General features: G+C 45.0%; 1 protein-coding gene across 1 annotated transcript in view; it reads left to right on the top strand.

Annotated features, from left to right (window-relative positions):
- The window catches only part of DPP6 (dipeptidyl peptidase like 6), a 768584-nt gene that overhangs the window by 717018 nt on the left and 36312 nt on the right, over positions 1 to 15254 (top strand). Inside the window, exon 17 of the mRNA XM_040984381.1 lies at positions 5199 to 5246. Coding sequence (XP_040840315.1) covers positions 5199 to 5246 — 48 coding nt within the window. The remainder of the gene's footprint in view (positions 1 to 5198; positions 5247 to 15254) is intronic.

Raw genomic sequence — 15254 nt, 5'->3', positions numbered from 1 at the left:
ACGTTGCCTAAACACAGCCAGGGAGAGCACAGCAGGGCTGCCTCAGGGTGTTTTCACAGGACCCCACATTAGCAAGACGTAAACTTCATTGGTTTAAGGCACCGCGATTTGGGGGTTCGTGTCTGAAAACTTTATGCTTACCTAGTGAAAACTGTAAATTGTTCTTAGCTGTGCAATCGCAGTACTGCTAATTGGCTTAAATGGCAGATGCAATCGCATCTATGCAAAGACGGTTGTGAGTTTTCAGCAGCACTGTGTATGAAAACAAAAGGGAACAACCTCAAAATTCTTCAGAAGAGAATTCGCTAAGTATAAGCCCATGGAATGGACTACTGTGCATTTCTCTTAAAAATGAAGTTTCACAGCTTTGTAGGGCTATTTGCATAGTTGTATATAACAAGATTTACTGTTCTCCAACTTAACATCTGCCTTAGCCTTATGCTTCTCAAATATGTCCATGTCAATCGGTATATCCCAATTAGCTTGTGTTGTGTAATATTTCACAAGTGAATCTACATTCATCATCCACTCTCCTACCAGTGGATACCGGGGTAATTTCCAGTTGGGCCTTGTATGTAGCCGCCACAGGAGCAACCCACCGCATGCCTCTTGTACTGATTACTCTGAGATTCCCAGGAGTGGAGTTCTCAAACCTACCATGTGGTTATCTGAGAATTTTATGAATATTTCTAAGTTGTTCTCAAATGCAGCTGTGGCCACTCTGGCCTCCAAAGAATTTGGCCAATATATTAAACCTTATCCTCTTAATCGTCAGACTAGGTACACTGAGGGACATCTTTCAGTTTCTTTTTCAAAGAAGTTCCACTTTCTTCCCCCATTAGTTAGAAATTCTACAGATTTTTATATATTGATTTTATACCCTGCAGCTTATTCATTTGACAGTTTTGTGGGGGGAGTCTTTTGAGTGTTCAATATATAACACCATATTTATCTGAAACTTTCTCTTTCTTCATTAATTGACCTAGCAAGGACGAAATACATTAAAAGGATCAGTCACCAGGATCAAGTGGGGCTTATCCCAGGGATAAAAAAAATCCCCAGCGCCTATAAAACTGTACTACATAATATAATGTAAGCAACAATAAAAAAAAAAAACAAAAACAAAAACAAAACAAAAAAAAATGGTTCAATATACATGTATCTGTATTAAAATAATACACTACTTTTATAGGATGGAGGTCATCTCAGTGGTTACAGGAAAAAACATTTGACAAAATTCAGCTCCCCTTCATGGTAAAAGTTCTCAGGAAACTAGGTATAGAGGGCACGGACACAATGCCGTATAATCCATATATGACAAAATCACACCTTATTCCACAGGGAAAACACCAAAGTTTTGCCTCTGAACTCAGGGAGTAGACAATATTCATTCTTGCTACTTCTATTCAGTGTAGTCCCAGTAAGCAAGAGAAAGACATATCTGACACACAAGTGCTTTTCCAAAGGGTTGATGAAAATGCAGATTGTGAAAATCTAGCATAGATTTAGAATTTCCCCCCAAAAACACACATGTCTTTTCCTTTCATTTTCTCATTTTCTATGAACTTTTTCAATTCTCCTTGTGTAGTATTCAGAATACATAACCATGTATTCAAACACATCATTTCAAAGGGGTAATGATAAATGCTAACTTCACAATCAGTTCTGTCTAGGAAGGGGGGCGGAGATGAAATGATAATGCATGATTGGCTTCAAATCTATCATTCGCACTGTCTTAAAATAAACTAGATTAAACATGCATTAACATTAGGACTTGGCAAAAACGCATTCAAGTATTATTTTTATCTGTATGTCTAAAACATTATGTATCAATATGATGACCTATGAGGTTACATCAAAAAGTTTATGAACTAAGGTTGAAATAAATGATAAGTTCATTTTGGTGCAAAAACTGTTTCAAATCCAGGCCTAGTTTTTAATACTACATATTTTCTGTGAACCTTTTCGTGATCCCTTTTATGTTTAGTTAAACATTTTAGGACACTTTGGAAAAATGTAGCTTCCTTCTGTGAAAGGATGAGATAGTGCTTCTACTTGCCAGTGTTTGTCTTCTCTCAGCATTTGGAAAGTTTAGAAATATGTATTAAGTTTATAAGTTTTAAAATGAGAAGGGACTAGCTCAGGTCAGCCCCTTTCTTACTGTATGTATAAGACAAAAGACTTAAAGATCTCTAAACTCATGTTTCCCCATCTGTAAAATATGCTAAGAAGCATCTACTTCGCAGAACTACTGTGAAGATCGGATTAGGAATTATTCATATGAAACATCTTACAGAGTGCCTTTTACAATGTAGGCACTAAATAAATAATAATTGTTTACATTATTAATAAGAATGTAGACTGCTCTGTTTGCAAATTGACTCACCCTGAAATGTGCAGAGAAAATAGCTGTCAGTTCTTTATTTCTCAATGATTGATCTGTTCTTCCACTTGGCTCCCCATGGGGGGAAAAGGATCTTACAGCCAGAAAACTTAGTTTGATTCAATAATTTAAACCCACAGTCAATGTTTAAATCTCTTGCCATAAGTGGTGTCTCTTCAGATATAAATATTTGCTCTCTGATTACTGTTGCCTTTCTGGGTTGGGTGTGGCAGATTTAGGGACTTTTAAAAAGGGAGGTGGGGTATGCCCATTCACTCAGTTACATTTATATTTCAGGTAATCTATAATTTTCCAGTGTAACTCAAATACTTCCTGAGAGGCATTTGCAGTAAGAGAATACTCATTGTTTATCCACCTGAAATTTACAGGTATCATGCATTTTATATGGCAACTCCTAACTGTAAGTGGGTAAGGAGCCAGTGTGATGGGGAAAATGCCCCTGGACTTCAAGGACTGAGTGTGTACTTGATAGTCTCTGGGTCCAGGAACAATGGACAAGGATGTGTTCTGATATCTGTGGGTCCTTGACCTTAGTCTGTATGCCTCAACATAAAAGGACCATGCTGATGCTGGCCACCCTACCTCTCTTTGAAGAACATCTCTTTGCCTTTCAAACAGTGCTGCTGGTATCCTGAACTAGGATGTCTTCTCCTTAAGGCCTCTTCATGGCAGAATCAATAGCACCAGGTTCCCTAGCTGTCAACCCAGCCTCTAGAACATGTGCACTCAGAGATGTGCAAAGTCGTGAGAATGACCCTAAAGATGCTCAATTCCAGGCATCCTTATGCCTGACTATTGTATGTCTTTGATGCGGCTCTTCTCGTGAGTTCTAGGAATCTGAATCTCCAACCTGAAGCACAGCACCACCCAGCCACAATCTCGCCATGATGGATCTTTTCCTTCTGATCACTGCCACTCTCCTGTCTCTCACTTCTATGTTCTCCCTTCTTTTAAAAAATGTACTTTTATTGCAAAATCAGATATACAGAGGGGAGGAGAGACAGAGAAAAAGATCTTCCTTCCAATGAGTCACTCCCTAAGCTGCCACAACAACTGAAGCTGAGCCAATCCGAAGCCAGGAACAAGGAACCTCTTTTAGGTCTCAAATGTGGGTGCAGAGTCCCAAGGCTTTGGACAGTCCTCGACTACTTTCCCAGGCCACAAGCAAGGAGCTGGAAGGGAAGTGGGGCTGCCAGGATATGAACCAGTGCCCATATGGGATCCTGGTGTATAAGGCGAGGATTTTGGCTGCTGAACTACCATGCCCAACCCATACTTTCTCCCTTCTTTAGGACCTCTGACTTTTCTTTCTCCCTGCACAATCCAATTGAGTTAAAAGGGGTAACCTCATCTGTTTCTTCTCTATTACTCTCTGGTCACTAATTCAGTATGCACTCCACGAATGTGTGACTGACAGTAACCTCAGTGAATGGACACCAAGTTTACATGGAATGTTCAGCCTAGCATAGCTAAGGAGAAAAACAATATACAAATATATTGGTAACCACATATTGTAAGGTCCTGGCACAGTGTGGTGATGAAATCCATAAGGAAAAGGGAAGCTGAGCTAGAAGATGGAGTCTGATCAGATGGTCACAGAAGGATTTGAGATTGGGTGGTTGGGAAAGGCATCTAAGCAGAGCAGAGAGTTAAGCAAATAGATAGATGATAAACAATACCAACATCTGGGGTCAGAGCATCCTCAGGCGGGGAGAACAGTCACCCCAATGGGAGCAGAGCCTACAGGAAGGCCAGAAGAGATCTCTTCTGACTCAGAAAGCATTCCCCCCCTTTTTTCTTTCTTGACACTCCTTCAGCTACAAAAATAGAGAATTCAACCCACAAAGAAAGCTAATCAAAGGCCATTTTGTCTCAAATTTATACCTTCCTGATTATTCCCCAAGACTAAGGCAGCTCTAACATGGGGAAGCCACAAGCTAAAGCAATTCAAAGTGAAATGGAAGCATCCATCAATTTGCATTTTCAGAACATCCCTGTTATGTCAGTGAGTTTGAACATAGTGTGCTAAGACACCAGATTATGGAGTGGCTTTCCCAGAGGAGCTAACGAGGGTAGACATCTTTGTAAAAACTGACTTAGCACTGAGGCAAAGATCATTTGTCAGAATTCAATGAAGCCTTCATAGAATTTGCATCTGGAGAGTAAATATGAGGTTATTAAGGTATAAAATAATCATGCTTTGTAAAATCACGTTTCTTGCCATTACAATAATCTAAAAATATACAGGTGCTTCTCAATTTGCAAAAAGCTTACTTCCTGACAAACTCATAAGTTGAAGATGGCAGCGGTCAAAAAGCCTCTCAAACATCTTAACTTAGCAGCACACCACGCCATGGCTCATTGCTGCCTGCGCAAGGTTGTGAGAGAGCACTATATTGCACATATACAACCTGGGAAAATTCAAAAGTGAAGTACGATTTCCACCACTTTTGCACCATATCCAGTTTTGGAAGATTAAAATTCAAGACGTGAAATATGATTTCCACTGCTTTTGTACCATTGTAAAATGCAAAATCCTGTCATGCTATTGGGAGTCAGAAACCATGTTTACTTTGAACTGTGTTCACTGCAATGATGCGGGTATTTACTTAGAGATCTGTGCCTTCTACCACCCCAAGGAACTGGCCTCTGCCATCCTCCACTAATGGCTCTTCCATGAAATCGGGTTCTCTAAACACCACAAATCCCCAGATTGTAAAGAAATCTTGTCTTCTTTCTCTTTATTCTCAGCTAAACTAGTGGCCTCATTTTTGTTTCTTTTTTGACTCAACAGGTCCTGGAGTTCCAACTGTGACGGTGCACAACACAACAGACAAGAAAAGTAAGTGCCTTGTTGTTTTTTTTTTTCCCTAAATCTTGCTTAGACTCAGGATAAAGGAAGCAAAAACATTTCCTGAGATATTGACGCTTAAGAGAAACTGAAACAAGATGTATTATGAAACAACTTAGTGTTGGATTTGTGCTCTGAAATTCTTATTTTCAAACAGGTTTTAAAGGCAAAGACTAAACGCTTACATCATATTGGTTGGTAATTTACATGGATGAAGGCAGAGAAGCATGTGTCAGTAAGGGCTTGGATAATAAATGAATGCACACAAAGCATTCTCGGGGAGAGAGCCTGGGAAGGAAGGGAATGATGGATGAGTTGTCTCCATGACCATCTATGCTGTGAGCAAGTTTTGCTTAAAGAAACACTGTGGCTCTTGGCATGTAAGTAACATGAAGACGGAGATGTTTGGGTCTGCCAGGCTCTCAGCAAATGCTGCGGTGGACGATGCATCTGCACAGGGTCAGGTCCTGCAGTCAGGTTCCTCTTCTCTGGCCCGAGGTTTTGGGGTGCTTCATTCTGCTTTGTCTTTTGATGAAGGATTCACATGTGCCTCATCAGAGACAGAGAGATGAGTCATGTTCCCCATGCAGAATGAACCCCACTCAGGGGTAATGCTCATGACACACAATGAGGATTCAAGTCACAGAAGATCCCACCAGCCCCTTGCAAGCGTTGAGCCTGAAAGGATGGTGTGGGACTACACAGTCCTTGTCTGAAACACTGAGTGGAACCCAGGTGCTGACAGACAGCCTGGGGCTGTTGACTCTTCCTTGCACTGAGAGCTAAGTTTGCAGGGCACTTGGGGGAGAGCATCTGACTTTGTCAGTCTGGGTCATCCTCATGGCATGGAGAGCCTACCATCCATGTTGCTTCAGTGTAAGAAAGAAAAAGGTTTTCTATCACTTGTTAAAATAATAGGAAATATTTTATCTTGGGAATATCATAAGATATGACTATTGTGACAGGCAAAGACCAGGTTCAACCCTGAATAGGACAGGATAGCTGGAGATTTATGGAAAGTGGAGTGAAGGAGTCAGCAAATGAACGCATTGAGAGGAGATTTTTGCTAAAGAGTCAGGGATTTTTGCTAAAATAGCCCAAGTTCTTAGACATGAAAAGCAGGGGGTGAAGATATTATCAATCTGACTTGGGAAGATTTTTATTGATCTGACCTAACAGGAGCGTTGCTAAAGCAGATGCTGCAAGTGGAAAGCAGGAGGCTCGTCTAGAGGGGAATTCTAGGAACCTGGCTCAAGAGATGAAGTGTTCCTGAGTCTCTGATTCAGCACGTTTTTGCTTGAAAGGACCCGTGCAGGTTGCCAAGTACACATGTCTGTTATTGGAAGCATCTGAAATGATGGGTGTGGTCAGAGACAGTTGCTCAGGAAAGCTGTTATAGAAAACCCCAAAGCTGGTTGAAAGACTTCTACAGAGACCCCAAAACTGAATCCACTCACCCACTGCATAGCAAGATGACTGTTGACATTAGGGTAGTGGACTAAGGTAGGTATTCATTGCAAAGCACAAAGCAAGAAGCCAGGCACCAAACACTTAATGCCCAAGCTGCCACAGGGGTTAGAGGTACATGTTCTCATTGGTTGAAGTACAGACTGAGATGTTTGTATTCAGATCATGTCTAAGTCCCTGGTTGTTCTGAAGTACCTATGGCCTTCCTTCGCACTGACATCAAGTCCTTTAGGGAATTCAGATGATGATCAAGTTGGGTCTACATGAAGATGATAGTTTTTACTCAGAGCCAGAGATTCTTGGAAAAGAGATCCCTCAAAGCAAGACCTGACATCAAGAGGAGCTAAATGTTTTCATGCATCTGGTCTTAAGAGACCCTGCAGGGCTGGCTGTACCACTCCCTCAAGTCAGTGAGTTAGTGTTAGCAAGAGATTGATCTGTAATCATAAAAGCAGGGCAAGGGAGCTGCAAGCCAAGGAAGGGAGGCTGAGAGACTGGGAGATGAGCACCTGATGGTCTGTAGCATCTGCATCCAGGGCGCTGGATAAGGGGTCACTTTCACAGCTGAAAAGTGAAGAGAGATTGTCCATGGTCCCTCCCTCTGTAGACCTTGCACTGTCCTACCGATGATGACCCATATGCTTCACTGCAGTCATACTGGGCACCCTTTTGTCTAGCTTCAAGACTTGTGCCCAGGTTCCAGTTAAAGTAAAGTGAGATTAAATATTATTTGTTGAAAGAGATAACATTTTAAAAATCATCTTAAATAATGATCATTTTCTCCTAACTTCCTAAATAATTATTCAATGTTAAGTAATTAAGTCCGTAATCTAGAAGAAAAAAAGGCCAAAAAATCCATGTCAGAGTGAAGGGGAGCGGATATTGGGAAGGCCTATGATGGCCCTTTCATCATCCTCCTAGGAAGGGCTGGTTTGCCTAATGACTGGTACACCTGCACTCAGCCTCATCTCCAGCGTCACCAAGGCACTGTTGTAGAAAAGTGCAAATCTTGGAGAACTGGTCCATGTATGTGATGGTGTTGTGAAACAGCTGGCTCCAGGTTCTGGTTTCCAATGCAGGAAGGAGTTTCAGGACTAGACATGTGCCAAGCAAGGGACAATAAAGGCATGCAGTTTATTTGCAAAGTACAAGTACACACTCATGAGGAAGGCTGCCCATACTTGAGAGTGAGCTGTGCCCAGTGAGGGTGAGAGGCATTGTTTGTATGCTTGGAGGCATAGCACATGGTGTCTGGGGTACAGCTTGAATCTCACTCACTTTATGGCTTTTTGTAAAGAAGTATTGGAAATATTCTAGCCTCAGGTGTACAATGAGAGCCATACTGGTGTATTTGAGAGTCAGCCATGTTAATATTATTATAATAATATCAAAATAGAAAGCTATAGATCATTACAGAGAAGTAATGACCAGCTATGTTGGTTATTTTTTCTGGGCAATGGCTTTATGGAAACAACAGCCTTTCCAACACAAAGATGGTGGAAGGGTTGGATGAGAATAGGCAGAGTCATAGGGAGGGGATTCTGAGCTCAGCCATCTCCTTGGCTGTACTGACTAGGCAGTATCCCCTGAAGGATCTCAGAAGTGACTGCTTGGGTTTCCCAATGCCCATTCACTCCATCCACCCACATGCTCGCCACTCCAACAGGTGCAGATGTGAAGAGCCTATGGGAGGTTTAGCTACAGTATCGGGCTCAAGACACCTCCCCTGTGGGTTCTAACAGACATGTGCCAACATAGCAGGACTCTGTAGCAACTGCCATGCTTGGACATCTCTTTAACTGTGATTTTCACATAAAAATGCAGGTGTTCCACAGAGCCTCAGTTATGGCCCCTTTTAATGAAGAAAATGGCATTCACTTTGAATGTTTGTAACAATTTAGGATTACTTGAATAATGTCCCCATATTTTATGATATTTTGTCTTTCTTAAAAACCAAAGATCTGGTAAAAATCTGAGTAGGTGTATGATGTACTTAACAGAATTGTGCAAATGCCAGATTCCTGGCTTAGCTATTGCACTCCTGTTCTATCAGATGCCCCCCTAGTGGAAGGAGACACAGGACTCTATGTACCATTTTTGCAATTTGTTGTGATTCTCTCATGGTTTCAACTGTGAAAAAAAAATTATCAATGGTCCAATAGAAAACACACAGCTGTTTCTGGGGACTTAAACATATAATGTTTGGTTCTTTTTTTGAAAACTAATTCAAGTGTTTTTACTTGGTTCTTTGGATGCTGCTGGGTCTCAGTCAAGGGATGAAACGTTCCAGTCTTTGATTCAGCATGCTTTACAGTGCCTACTTTTGGGAACGATTTTGGGAAATCGTTTCTGTCCGTAAAATGCTGGATTAGTTCATCCTAGTTTTCCCAAGCTCTGTGTAAATAAAAATGTAGCCTGCTGATAGCATAGATATGTAAGAAAAATATTTTATTTATTTATTAAAAACAATATGGATGAGTGGGGTGGAGTATGATGCTTTGAAAGGATTCAGATAAGAATTTACTAAATATTCTCCAGTGAGTGCAATATCCTCCATCCCCCGGTGTCTTCGGATGTTTGATTAACTCTACAGGGAAACCCAACAACTGTCCAGTCAGTGTTGACAGACAGAGACCCTAACTTGTCATCCACGTTCCATGGAGGAGCTGCTTAAAGAAGCGCTGTAGGAAGCATTTTACTGTGTGTAGTTGAGCTGTCACCTTATGACTTCAACTCCCTGTGGCCAAGAGAAGGGACCCGGTAGGATAAAATGCCAAAAGGATTGTGCACACAGGATGGAGTTAGTATGACATGTTGATGTTCCTTTTCTTCCATGTGAAAGTTAGCAATGCATCAGTAAGGGAGACACCATCGTTCCTTATCTCAACAAATTGTCTGAGTAATGGAAAACTAGTCAGAATCTCTATTGCATTGTGATGTATGGCATTTATTTTACAAGCCCGTTTTTGAGGCTGTATTTGAACTTTGGTTTATCCTGTAGCTTAATTCAAAGTCCGGCAATATTACCCACTGCCCTTGTTTGATTCTCAATTCTAGTTGTCAGTTTAGGGTTTCTCAGAAGGCTAACTTGTCCCCTGGTTTTCACTTGGGGAAAGAATGACTACATTCGATTGAGTCATTTGTAATACCCACCCTCAAAGCAGGTAGCAGGGAAACCTACCTAAATATCCACTCTTCTTTCCTTCTTGGTTCAGTACCTGAAATCCCATCTTTCCATATTAATTCCAATGGATTTGTTTGTCATAGTTGCATGCAACTTTCTTTTAAGATATGTAAATATCATAAACATCACCTCCATTGACCATGTGAAATATAAACTCAAAGTAGCCATCACCCTGACAAGTTAGAAGACACTCCCCTCTCACGTGAGCCCATGAAGGTCTTCACAGCTGCCAACGTATCCTTCCCATCCACCATTGCTTAGGTGGCAGTTCTCAGCTCAAGGTGGATGCTGTGTAATGCTGCAAAATCTCTCATGTCTGCATTCCCTGCGGGAAGATGGGAGGTAGGGTGAGTCCAAGAGTTAGAAGTTTATCCCACTGATTCAGTCCCCTTTAGACCACCTTCCTACAAGTGACATCTGTCACTTCCTAGCTGCAATGAATGTTGGGGACTGTCTTTTATCTGGGGTCCTTGGCCACATGAAATAGAGTGAGGATTTTGTTCCTAAATAATGATAAGTGCTATAAGAGCTACTAAAGGACATAGTGTGTAAATTTCCTGGGGATACTGTCACAAAGGCCCACCAACTGGGCAGCTTAAGCCACCACAATGGATGGGCTCATGGTTATGAGGCCACCTTCCTTCAGCACAGCTGCTTCCTTCTGAGGCTGGGAGGGAGGGGCCAGCCCCAACTTTTCTGTCCCAATAGGACATGGTCCTGTTGGGTTAGCATCCACAAGAATGGCCTCTTCTCCAGATACCTTCCTAGGAAGGTCACATTTACAAATACTAGGAGTGAGAATTTCAGTCTGGTGGGGATACAGCTCAAATGGGAATATGTATCCAACCCAAGCTTCTATTTCTCTACACACTTGGTTCTCATGTACCTGGTCATTGTGTTTCCATCAGTATCTCTGGAAAGACCTTGGGAATTCCTTCTCACCTAAGACCCCATCATCCTGGCAGCCTCTACTTTGGCCATGTACACAAGGAAATAGGGGATGATTATATAGGGTCTCTTTGAGTAAGGGAGTCAGTGTGGTCCAAGTCTGCTCCATTGCCTGGAACCGCATCACCTAGATCCCTAGAGATGCAGGGGAAGCTGTGTGCCCCAGATTATGGGAGGTCAGGCTCTGGTGGATACTGACATTCTCTAGTAGTGTAAGCAAAAAGAAGATGCTGGATACAGATAGGGGAGAAGCGTGCTGCTTTTACCAACTCCTCAGAGGAGTGGCTCATTGAGTAATTATTGATCATTTTTTTAAAGATCACTAGGGGGGTCTCAGGACGGGGCGTCTCATGCCTGGATTCCGGACGGCCGCCATGGGCACATGGTGAGCCGTCCTCCCTGGGCCTGCTGGGTTTCGGGGGCCGCTTCCTTCGGGGTGAGTAGACCGAGGGGGGGAGGCCTCCGGGACTGGGCAGGTCCGGCACCCAGCCACCGCCCTCATTGGGCGGTGAAGGGGATTTGGGAGGGGCGCGACCTTGGGCCTGGGAATTTTAAACCTCCAGCTGCCTCCCGGCAGCTGGTGGGTCTCAGGACGGGGCGTCTCATGCCTGGATTCCGGACGGCCGCCATGGGCACATGGTGAGCCGTCCTCCCCGGGCCTGCTGGGTTTCGGGGGCCGCTTCCTTCGGGGTGAGTAGACCGAGGGGGGGAGGCCTCCGGGACTGGGCAGGTCCGGCACCCAGCCACCGCCCTCATAGGGCGGTGAAGGGGATTTGGGAGGGGCGCGACCTTGGGCCTGGGAATTTTAAACCACCAGCTGCCCCCGGCAGCTGGTGGGTCTCAGGACGGGGCGTCTCATGCCTGGATTCCGGACGGCCGCCATGGGCACATGGTGAGCCGTTCTCGGGCGGCCAGTGCGCCATTGGTGCCAGGCTCCGCCTGCTGGCCGCCCGGCTGGGGAGCTCTGGGGATTTGGTTCTTTGAGTTGCTGCTTAATTAGCTCCAGGTTGAACCCATTGTGCTTCTTGGACCTGAAAGAGGCAGTAACTCTTCCTTAGCAAAACTTGTAATCACTAATAATTCTGAGCACCAAATACCAGTCATGCAGAAGCTATGGCTTGGGGCTTGCCCTGCACAAGTAGCTCCAACAGTTGGCCAATGTGTCAACTGGTAATGGAACAGAGTAGATTAGGCACGACTGAGCAAACCTTAGCCCACAAGTAAAACTAGAAACCAGGAGGGAGCAGAGGTCATGCCGAGCTAGGCTCTTGTACCTGCTGGTCTGTGGGAGCCTGGGACGCTGAGTCACAGTGTCTAAGGCAGAGTTCGGGACAGGGGAGGGGTTGTGCCAAGCTGAGTCAGAGCATCCATTGGCAGGCATGTGATCTATGCCTGGGAACGGACCCGGTTGGGGAGCAAAGGGGACAACCCTAGCTGGGCTGAGGTTCCCACCAAGAGGCGCGTGGCCTGGAAGGGGGCTGCGTTCTGATCTGGAAACAGTTGTAGTCTCCCTTGGCACAAGTGTGGACTGGGATTGGATGCACCGAACTGGGCCGGACCCCGACTCCCCCTGGTGTTCTGGAGGACCAGGGCAGATGTGGGATGGACTAGGCAGGGTCTCAAACCCCTACTGAGCCATGTGTGAGCCATACGTGGGTATGGACAAACCATGGCTGGGCTGGAACATCCAACAGCAAGCACCAGATTGGGTTGAAGGCCAGTCAGGAAAAGCCACAGTTCCTGCTATGACAGGAGGTGGACTGAGTAGGGTTGGCTCATGGACCCACTGGTAAGCGTGAAACCTGGCATTGGGAGAGGTTCTGATGGAGGAGCCTGGGCAACTCCTCTGGCAGGACACAGACCCAGCAGGTAAACGCAAGAAACATGATAGGAAACAGCCCAGAAAAGGCCATGGAAACCTACCCACTGGCATACAGTTGGCAGACGTGGGGGCAAGACCAGGCTGAATCTGTCCACATCATCCACTGGCAAATCCAGGCACCAGTGTGGGTCGACCCAGGGTCGGTCGCAACAAAGACTAGTGCACATTATGGAATGCCGCGGTGAGGTTGCCTGTACCGGAAGGGACCGCAGCGCTCAACCAGCCTGAGAACAAGAAAGGAAGTGGGCAGAGCTGGCAGGGGAATAAGGGAGGGTTCCTTTGCTGGACAGCTACTTCCGCAGGAGAGCATGGGCTGGGATGGGGGCAGACCAGACTAGGCAGAGCTACCACACCTGTGCGCCTCATGTGGACTAGATCAGGGAAAAGCCAGGCTGGGCGGATTATTCCTACTGGTGCAAACAAAATTAAAGTGGGCGAGGTTTGTTTGGGCAGCATCAACTGGAATCTGGGAGTGGGAGAGGCCTGGGAGGGAAATAGTGGGCTCATCCCTCTTGGGTTACCACTTCCACGGGAGGACATAAAACTAAGACAGCGGCTGGGGTGGAATGGGATGTGGGACAGACTGGATTACTGCTACACTTACTGGCAAACCAGGGTAGGGGGTGGGCCTGGTTGGGGTTATTGTGGGTCGCTCCAACCTAGGCTACAGCTCCCGCTGGTTTATGTGAGGGCCAAGTATGTGCTGGGCAGAACCAGACTGGACTGCAACACCCATTGGCTCCAGTGGAAGACGGGAGTGAACACAGAACCAACCCAGGAATTGCAACCACCAGCTGATTGGAGCGATGGACGGTGCCAGGCCCTGTACTTGTTAGCACATACAAGAAGTTTCTTTTGAGATCTTCCTAATCTAAATGCTGGACTCAGAACCATAACAAAGAAAAGAGCGAAGACAGACCGGGTCAACCAACCATCTAAGCTATGATGGACTATGTCAATCAGTGGATTTTTCAAAGACCTCATAGTGCTTGGAGCGGCAAGATTGACAGCGATTCATAACTGTTGCAATATCAAAACCACTTGAGCAAGAACCTCAGAGCATGCCCTACACCCGGGACTTGGGGAGGGTGGGAAATTGGGTGGGCCTTCTCCCTTAAAACCCCCCTTTTAAACATGAAGGTAACAATATGGAAAACATATTAGTATTATCCACTTTCCTGTAGCCCTTGAACCTTCTTACCCTAATTAACTATGTAAAGAATGTCAAAATAAAATTTATTAATAAAAAAAAAATAAATAAATAAAGATCACTAGGTTCATGTTGGCTTCTCCAACACAATCCAAGCAGGTAGTCTGCAGAAGGACAGGAGGGCACAGATGGCTCCAGTCTCCAGGACACTGGGGGGAAGGGATGACTCAGCCAAGAAAGGTTCTTCTACAGGATGCCGAAAGGAGAGACATCCTACCCAGGATCTGAGACAAGGGAAGGGACCAGGCTGGAGACCTGGCTCCCATATCTGCGGAGTTCAGAATGTGCTTAAGACCAAGAGCAATACAACGATACAGTTGCAAAGCGCTTTCATCCACACTGTGTATTCTGGCTCCTCTCAGGATCGCTGTCAAGGAGGCAAGAAAGGCAACATCAGCTCCATTTCACAGTTAGGAAAATTGAGATTCAAGGTGAAAGAGTAGTAATGGTTAAGACATCACTTCTGGAATTCTGCCCATTCAAAACACAAGTCATCACCATGGAAACAGGAAGTGGGAAAGACCTTTTTTAAGAGATGGAGGGAGTGAAAGGTACAGAAGATGAAAAGAAGGGAGGAATAAAGAAGAACCATCAAGAAGCCATATAAAGCAAATGCTCCAGTGAGTGCAGACTCATGAAAGATTAAACAAATTGTTTAAATTTTTAAATTCACTCAGTGTGTCGGCAATCATGTCAGCATGTTATGTACCAATTACAGTGTGGGTCTTTGGGGGAGGCTTGGTCTGCTTGCAAGTGCTGATTTGAACAGGATGCCAAAACCCCGACACTCTGGACATGAGCCCCAGGTTCCTTCTGCTCCACCTCGAGGATCAGCCCCTGTAGGAACTGGCCAGCCTTGGCCTTACCTGAAACTCAGAACTGAGGATTGCAAGCCTTAAGCCCCCAGTCCAATGTTCTGAGCTCTCACCTGCAGGTAGCAATAGGGGTGTGTGTATGTTTCCTCCAGCAAGTTTAACTTTTGATAGATCTCATGTTGTCTCCTGGAGCTTCACAGCCCAGCCCACCCCTGGCTGTGTCCACCTGCAAAAACTCACTCTGTGCTTTCATTCTGTCTGTCAAATTGGTGCATCCCCAGCTGAGGGAAGGTGCCTGGTCCCCCCCCCCGCCTGAGCAGGGATGCCTTGTCCGCATTGGTGTACCATGGCTGCATCAAAGCCTCCCAGCAGCCTCTGCAGTCAAAGATCCACAGCACGTGGGTGGATGTACATCTGAGGCTGGCAACAAAGTCACTGTCAGGCTGATGCGTCACAGGCCAACCTTGAGCCCCAGGTCACTTTCAGATCAGTT

The sequence above is a fragment of the Ochotona curzoniae genome, unplaced genomic scaffold (assembly GCF_017591425.1).
Source record: "Ochotona curzoniae isolate NIBS_2020 unplaced genomic scaffold, NIBS_Ocur_1.0 contig_4105, whole genome shotgun sequence".
Lineage (NCBI taxonomy): Eukaryota > Metazoa > Chordata > Mammalia > Lagomorpha > Ochotonidae > Ochotona > Ochotona curzoniae.
The sequence above is the reverse complement of the archived record's forward strand: the minus strand, read 5'-3'. Positions and strand labels throughout refer to the sequence as shown.